The sequence below is a fragment of the Loxodonta africana genome, chromosome 18 (genome assembly GCF_030014295.1).
Source record: "Loxodonta africana isolate mLoxAfr1 chromosome 18, mLoxAfr1.hap2, whole genome shotgun sequence".
Classification (NCBI taxonomy): Eukaryota; Metazoa; Chordata; class Mammalia; order Proboscidea; family Elephantidae; genus Loxodonta; species Loxodonta africana.
Window position 1 is genome coordinate 74,829,190 of NC_087359.1, and position 8,796 is coordinate 74,837,985.

The following is an 8,796-nucleotide window of genomic DNA, read 5'->3' on the forward strand; positions in this document are numbered from 1 at the left end:
AATACACATTCATTCTACTCCACTCCATCTCTCTTTCAAACAAAAATCATTGTGAGGATTCACTTGTAAAATGTTTAGCACAGAGCTTGGAGCACAATTAGTTACTAGGGTATATTAGCTTCATCTGAATCTCCCCCCTTTCCTGGTGATACATAGACTTGAGATGGAAGATCAGAGATGTTTCGCTCTAAATCTCACTGTCCACCCTTCAACCTGGGTTCTCCCATTTCCTGGGATTGCCTCTGTAATGCCACCATATTGCTTAAAAACAAACACACAATGAATCTATTTTCACCTTGCCTCTGAAGGACAAACAGGAAAAAGTCTACCTTTGATCTCCCTTTCTGAATTCTCACTCCTGGAAATCCAGGCCAGTGCAGAACTGATTCAACTTTTGGCAAATAGTTTCTTCCCTGGATATAACTTAATGATCTGTCTTGGAACGAGACAGTATCTTCATGTGACCTGTTCTGTCTTACTGCCCAAACCCATACTCCCATTGGATAGTGTTTTTGCCTATAGAAAGGGTCTGGTTTTAACCAAAGGAATGGTGAAATGATTACACTGGTTTGGGAAAGTTTGTCCAGTGGGAGTATATAGGATGAATTATGTGGAAAATGGCCACAGACAGTAGAGCTAAGTGGCTATTATTAAAGGTATCTAGGCAAATATTGTGTGCCTAGATTCAGGACAGGGGTGTAGAATCAGGGAGGAAAAGAAGCATTTGAGAGATGTTTCAAAGAATCAATAAGACTTTGGGACTCGCTGAATATGGAGGGTAAAGGGAGGGAAATGGTGAAGATGATTGACGTTTCATTGCCAAATATATGGAATATTTGTACCACTGACAAAAGTTCAAACATTAGAGAATAAAATGATGAGCTCACTTTGGGACACTGTAGCTTGGAGTAAGGGCAGGGATTTCAAAGGGATGTCCAAAAAGCATGAACATCTTAAGTCAGGGCCTCCGATTCCTGGATAACCACACCCTAACCAAAAAAAGAAAAAGTAGGAGAATCCACTCTCCCTGCCCAGTTCCCCACCTCATGTCTGCATACTAGCCAAATGCCCACTCATCTTCATCCTCCTATGCTTCTCCTGGTTCCCCTCCCACAAAGCCTCTATCGCTGGTCATCACAATCCAGAGTTGTGGGTGGGTCACCATGGCAATAGGAGGAGAGACACAGAAACAGCAGGTGCAGGTTCTTTACGCCTAAGGCACTGTCCCCTGCTGTTCACTTTTCCAGGGCATCAAAGGGCTGGGTGTTTTAGAGATGCTTCCTTTGACTCAGTCACATCAGAGGTAAAGAGAAGTGCTACTGTATTGGAGAGACAGTGGAATGCCTGAACTCTTCTTTAAAACTATCTTCTCTGTGACTTTCAGGTGATCATCAGTGTAAACATCCGATTTTAAGCAGTGCTACCCAGACCCCTACACATGGTGAGAGATGATTTACAGCACCCTACATTCCATCCTCATTCCAAGTGGCTCCATTCTAACCGCTGATGACTGTCAGGGCGTCATTGACTCATGGAAACCAAGTGGGGTGTAAGGAGCCATGTGCCCTCTCCCTAGGCCATAATGCTCCACTCTCACTCTTCGACCATTGTCCCTCGGTGTTTCTGTCTCTGATACCACAGCAGTCTTCTCCCACAAAAGGGATGTGGCTAGACCCTTTCTTAACCAGCTTGTACTTGCTACCGAGATCTCTTCTTGCAGAAGTAAGTTCCATATATCCATGGCAAGGACTATAATCCTCTTCTTTGTCCAAAGCTACCTGTGGTATCATTGACTAGTGACATGATAATTGGTAAACCATATCTGTCCTCCTTAACCAGCTTGTACTTGCTACCGAGATCTCTTCTTGCAGAAGTAAGTTCCATATATCCATGGCAAGGACTATAATCCTCTTCTTTGTCCAAAGCTACCTGTGGTATCATTGACTAGTGACATGATAATTGGTAAACCATATCTGTCCTCCTTAAACTAATCAATAATTGATAAAACTCTAAACCTAACTGTGAGATTTTGGTTTTAGCCTCTTGGCAAGGGGAGCCCACTTAACACTGCAGAGCAGTAGAGTGTTAGCACAGTGACAAAGGGTTACAAAACCACGTTGCCTTCATAGATTATGACATCCTCCCACGAGATCTCAACATTTGAAACAGCAGAGAACAACTATTTTTGGTACCTGTTCACAACTTGACAGAACATGAGACAGTCATGTAAATTGTGAGATATCAGTCATACTTCTCTCTTTACTGTGAAAACATCATTACATTGTAGTGAGAGAGAAACCGAAAACAAAAGTAAATTCTCCACCCCACCTGGTAGGGAGACCTACTACCTTCATGGCAGTCTATGCTCTGCCAACACCCCAACAGTGAGATTGAGAGGCATTATAATTAGGAGGATGGGAGTGGTATATTTTGATATGACCTTCCAATGCATGCTACTGGTGGAAATATGTGCTGAAAGCAAGAGTTTAATAAGATTTTCCAATCTGTGAGGTCTAGGAAAAGTTAGAGATAGGAGAAAATGGAGAGACCCGTTCAAAGACAATGATGGCAGTAGTGATGCTGACAGTCAAAATAGAAAGGAAGGTTGAGGTATGAAACATGGTGAAGCAAGGTCAGGAAAACTGAGTGACGAACTGAATACGCCTGACAAGAGCCGATTATGAGTAAGATGTCTTGAGCCCAGCTTGATTTGACAAATAGGGGATTTTATCATTGGAATCTCCGGGTGGTGCTGGCCGTTAACACTATCAGCTGCTAACCAAAAGTTTGGAGGTTCTAGTACACCCAGAGACACCTCAAAAAAAAAAAAAAAAAAAAAGCCCTGGAGACCTATTTCCAAAAACTCAGCCCTTGAGAACCCTATGGAGGACAATTCTACTCTGATATACATAGGGTCTCCGTGAGTCAGAACTGACTCAACGACAACTGGTTTTTTACTACGAACATAACCTAAGGAACCAGAAAGCAGCCAGTGTGTATAGGGAATGGAGTTGTTGATGGTGAGTTTGTATTTGGATATCTAGAGTTTGATACAACCATTGATATAGAAGAAAAATCATTCAACAGGCAACTAGAAATGCAGAAATGAAGGCTAGAGGGAGGTTAGAGCTGAAGATAAGTTACGCTTTGGAGGCAGTAAAAGAAGTTATGGGCATGTGGGCAATGTGCAAGAATGTTGAAAGAAAAAAACAGAAGGCAGAGGCAGGCAGCCTGGGGGCCTGGAGAATGCCCAAGGTGATGGAGCAGCTGCAGGAAGAGGAGCGAGAAAAGGCAATCCAGGAGAGCCCCCACTTGCTTAGTAATATTCTGAAAGAACAATTACTGAGCTGATTTTCCCCAGAAGGAGCCAACACAAGTACAGCTTCCTGCATAGAAAAAGGGGGAGCCATTCTTCCCTCCTTCTCTTTCTGTCTTCTGTCTTCCAACTTGGTTGTCCAGTTAAACACTTGTGAAATGAGATGGGATAGATGAGATGCAGTCCCTGCCCTTCATCAGTGCAGAGCCCAGTGGGAGCAGAGTTATTCTATACACTCCTTCCTCAGATGTTACATTTTTCTCAGAAGCTGGCAGAGCAGCTATTAGGAAGAGGGAGCCTGTGCCTAGTCAGTTAACCAAAGAAAACTCACTGGATCCTCATTTTGGGCCACGTACTATGAAGGCATCAGAAAAATTGGAAAGCAAAGCTTCTGCTGTCAAAGAGAGCACAATCTTTGGAGGTCAATGAGACCAACCCAAGAGGTCACCTAGACATTAGATACTAAACTGACTTGAAGAGCAATAAGAGCTCAACGAACAGATGTCATTGCAGGCTGGGAAAAATCATGACATTGTCATAGTGGAGGGCCTTTAGTGAAGGGAGAATCTGGATACAGGAAGAGGATGGGAGGCATCACAGTAGGAGGTAGAGCATGAACAGGGGGCAGAGGTAATCACAGTGGAGGCAGAAGGCAAGGAAGGGCTGGCCTTGGCTCAGCAACATGTCATGGAGAACAGTGGGAGGGAAAAGCATCCAGAAATGTTGTATTTGGAAGGGGATGAGCTGCTGAATGATGGCCTTGAGGGGTGTACAATGCCAACAGACAGAGGGAAGTTCTTACTTCCTCGGTAAGGCCAGAAGTGAAGAAACAAGAGCTAAGAGGTTAGTGGAGATTACCCAGCTCTGGTGAGCAGCACTCCCAGCTTTCTGCCCACTCCACTTCCTGGCATCAGTGTGATGCCAGGAGGCTCCTTTCTGTACAGCATGTTCTGATCCCCGGGGGATGCAGAGCATCTCCCCACCCCCTCACATATGTGAATCAGCTCATTGGCTGGGCTCCCCTGGCTCCATCCCCAATGTTAGGGGTGGCAGTACAGGCAAGAAGGGATAAAGAAGCCAGGAGTTCCCTCTGCTTGGGGCAGCCCATGGACTAGGCCTAAGAGTGCTTCTCTCTGCCCCATGGTTCAGAGTGCTCATGTCTGCCATGGTTCAGCACTCTCTTTGCCAAGGGTCACGGGAGCTATAATCCTCTGGCGTATTTGTGCAAAGTTAGAGTGTAACCCTTCATGGTACTTTTTTGGTCCTGAGGTGTCTCATACCAAATACGGTGAAGGGATGATGAGACCAGACTCCAGCCTCCCAACTGCCCCCTTTCTAGGAATGGTACCACTATTTCCCCAGGCAATCAGCTGTGCTTCCTCCAGTCATTCAAGCAGCAAGACACACTAGTCTTCCTTCTTGGATCTCCATCATCTCCTGGTCCCCCATCTTCACTGCTACTCGCCCAGATCAGCATCACTTCCCCCCTTCCTGTGCTACTCATAATCCGACTCCCAAAACCCACCCAGTTTACCCTGGTTTGTGCCCATTAGTTCTTCATTCCATTTCCCTTTCACTCTTCCTCCATTCCTTCCCTCATTCTTTTTCCCACATTTGGCATTAAACAATGCGCCTTTCTCTTCAGATTTTGTGAACACAAGGCTTTCTCTCAGGGGAAAGAAGAAGAAAAAGGGATGATGGGCTAAGCATTTGCCCACACTTTTTCCTCCTGCAGCTCAGAGGCAGTTAAGGTGGCTTTGGAGAAAGGAATTAAAATGGCTTTGGGGGTCACAGTGGTTTGTCAGGTGCAGGGCTGAGAGAGACCCCCGCAGGAGGGAGCACGTGAGAGGTGGAATGACCTTGTGGACAGGGCTTGGACTGGAGACTCAGCGGACCTAGGTTCTACACCCGCCTCTCTCTGCCTATGTAGACAAGTCACTCCAGCCCTTCAAACTCAGATTTTTCTGAGCCTTAGAACAAGGTTTGCCTCAAGCAAAAAGAGATGATCCTAAGATCCCCCTCAGCTTTAATGGCTTAAATTTTTATCCAACAACCCAGTGATGCATCGGGGGAAGAGTTCATTGCTTTGTCACGTTGCCATTCAAGGAATGGTACACTGCCATTGTGGCAGCGGCAGTTAAAACAGCACTTGCCCCCAGGCTTGTTGATAGCTGGGAATGAGCATGAGGGAAACTGAGTCGCCAGCATCACCTGGGTCCTAGCACAGGAGACTGGGAAAGCAGAAGGGCAATTCGAGTCAGGGATGAAGAAAAGTGAAGAGACAGAACCTGGAGCCTTCCCTCCTGCCTGCCTCAGCACTCATCCTCACTAACGCAGAGCACCTCTCCCTTCTCTTGCAGAAAAGCCACGGATGAACAACATCCTGACATCAGCCACCGAGCCCTACGACCTCTCCTTCTCCCGTTCCTTCCAGAACCTGGCTCACTTGCCCCCCTCCTACGAGTCTGCAGTGAAGACCAACCCCAGCAAGTACTCATCTCTGAAGAGGCTAAGTAAGTAGAGTTTTCCTGGGATCTGGGACTGCCTCTGGGGCCTCCAAGACATCCTCCTGCGTCTCATTCCCTTGCCCTACACCTAAGCCAGCTGGTGTGGAACCCCAAGAATAAAGAGGGAGGAGTTTGATGGAAGAAGAGAACAGACAAGCCCATTGTTTTAGTTCTTAACGCCCGAGTCCACTCTTCCTAGCAATAGAGTAGAGGCCATGGATTCCTAAGGTCCACATTCCCATCTGAGTCAGCACTTCAACTCACAGGGCTGGGATTGAGTGGAGGGTGGTGCATCTGAATGAGGTACACATATAGGATTGCTCCCGCCTGCCCACACTGTGGGAAGCCTGGTGGCATAGTCATTAACTACTATGGCTGCTAACTAAAAAGTAAGCAGTTCGAATCCACCAGGTGCTCCTTGGAAACTCTATGGGGCAGTTCTACTCTGTCCTATAGGGTCACTACGAGTCGGAATCAACTCAACAGCAATGGGTTTGGTTTGGTATGCCCACACTGTGGGCTGAGCATGTGGCTGTGTGGGGGCTAAATGTCTATGTGTTGGCTTCCTATGCATCCACTGTTACTCCAGAGAAGGTGTTACTATGTTCCGAAATTACCAGCTAAGCCTCCTAGTTGCAGCATCTTATTTTATTCTAGCAAGAGGCTGGTTCTGGGACCCTGCTTCCTTGGAGACTGCAGTCTTCATTGGGAAGCTGCTGCCTACTACTTGGGTGTTTCAGCAAGAGGCAAGGAACACTCTCTGTCCCAAGACAAGGGTGTGGTAGAAGCCACACTAAGTGGGAGTCCAGGGGCCAGGGCACACCTTCCACTCTGCCAGAAACTCCGGGGGACCTTGAGGAAGTCTTTTAACTTCTTGGAACAGGGTCATAGCATCACCTGTGAGCTTGTGAGAAAGGCAGACTCTCAGCCACACCCTAGAGCTACAGAATCTGCATTTAACAAGACTTTCAGGGACTCCTTTGCACATTAAAGTTGGAGAAGCACTGCCTTCACCTTTCTGGGTCTCTATGTCCTAATCCATGAAATTAAAAAGGGTTAGAGACCAGTGGCTGTTCAGTGGCAGGATATCCACCTTCTATGCGGGAGATTAGGCTTGATTCCTGGCCAGTGCACAGTGCACAGCCCCCACCCGTCTGTCAGTGGAGGCTTGTATGTTGCTATGATGCTCAACAGGTTTCAGTGGAGCTTCCAGACTAAGATGAATTAGGAAAAAAGGCCTGGCGATCTACTGAAACTCAGCCAGTGAAAACCCTATGGATCACAAGGTCTGATCTGTTGTGGACAGGGTCTCTGTGCGTGAATCAGGGCAACTGAAGGACAGCCGACAACAACAATAAAACTCTCTCATTCCTGCACACATGGCAGGGCTGTGACTGTGGAAGCCACGTGGAGCAGTCCTGCCATGGTATCACCCAGCTGCCTCTTCTTTCTCTGTGTCTCCTGCAGCAGACAAGGAGGCCGACGAGTATTACATGCGGAGGCGGCACCTTCCAGACCTGGCCGCCCGTGGCACCCTCCCCCTCAACGTCATCCAGATGTCACAACAGCAGAAGCCGCTGCCGAGGGAACGGCCCCGTCGGCCCATTCGGGCCATGTCGCAGGACAGGGTGCTGTCCCTGGAGCGGGGCCTGCCGGATGAGTTCGGCATGCCCTACGACCGCATCCTGTCGGACGAGCAGCTGCTGTCCACGGAGCGCCTGCACTCACAGGACCCACTGCTGTCCCCGGAGCGGACGGCCTTCCCTGAGCAGGCCCTGTCACGGGCCATCTCGCACACAGACGTCTTTGTGTCCACGCCCGTGCTGGACCGCTACCGCATGACGAAGATGCACTCCCATCCCAGTGCCTCCGATAACTCCTACGCCACCCTGGGCCAGAGCCAGACAGCCGCCAAGCGCCAGGCCTTCGCCTCGCGCAGACACAACACCGTGGAACAGCTGCACTACATCCCGGGCCACCACACCTGCTATACGGCCAGCAAGACCGAAGTGACCGTGTAACGGGGCAGGCCAGGCCACTGGGCAAGCAGGGCGAGAGCTGGGGGGCCTAGAGCAGAACTTCCAGCCTGTACTTCCCCCTTCCCTCCTCCTCACGGTAGGAGTGGCTGTGGGCTGCCCTTGCCCAGAAAGCCATACCCCAGGGGCACAGCCCAGGTGGTTCAACCTCCAAACTAGGATCTAGAGCATCTTTCCCTCTCTTCCAGAAGGGTCACAGGGGAATGAGGAGAGGGGCTAGACCCCCTGCCTCCCTCCCCAGACCCTTTGCCAACCCTGTTCCAGGTCCCCTTCCCCTCCTGGGAACTCAGCTACAGGCTCAGTCAGCCAGGAGACCCTCTCCAGACCCTGGTCCGGGTGCCAGCAGGCGCAGTCAGTGGGCTGACCGGATAGGCTACTCGGTCTCATCCATTTACCTAGAACTGCATCACAGGAATCTTCTAGTGCCTCAAAACTGCCTGCTCGCTCTTGCAGAGCCAGGGAGCTGCTGTGTCCATAAGCACAATAATGATTCTTCTCTGCCTGCTGGAGCTCGGGGCTCACAGAGTGCCCCTTCTTGCGCTGACCCCTGTGGCCCAGGCCCTCCCCCAGGCCCGGGGATAAGGAGGGGGTCCCGTCCTCCAGCTGCCTCCTTATTAGCAGGGATCCTGCCCAGTTCCAGCTAGCTGGCAGCCCTACTCACAATGCCCCCACCCCCTCCTCTGGGGGGATATTGTTCCTCCCCCAGCCCTAGATGTGTCCCCCCTGAGTTTTCTCGGGGCATAGGCTCTAGCCCTCCCAGAGGAAAGTACTGATGGGTTGCAGGGGCTTTGGGGTGCCCTTCCCAGCCATTTGGTTATATCTCCACTTTCTCCAGGCCTCTAGGTCTGAACTATGACCCGCCACCCAGGCTGCCTTCTCCTCCTCTGTCCACTCTGCTCCCCAGAGGGGCCTGCCCATGGCCAGAAAGCCCAGGCCA

General features: G+C 49.6%; 1 protein-coding gene across 3 annotated transcripts in view; it reads left to right on the plus strand.

The window, feature by feature from the left end:
- Positions 1-7,844, plus strand: part of SHISA6 (shisa family member 6) — a 385,035-nt gene extending 377,191 nt beyond the window's left edge. For 2 of the 3 annotated variants that reach the window (XM_010596685.2, XM_064270407.1), the window contains 2 exons: positions 5,677-5,829; positions 7,291-7,844. In XM_010596685.2, the coding sequence (XP_010594987.2) occupies positions 5,677-5,829; positions 7,291-7,844 (707 nt within the window). Of the gene's footprint in view, positions 1-1,384; positions 1,442-5,676; positions 5,830-7,290 lie in introns of all 3 variants that reach the window. The other variant, XM_064270406.1, reaches the window with a different exon arrangement.
- Positions 7,845-8,796: the final 952 nt, after the last annotated feature.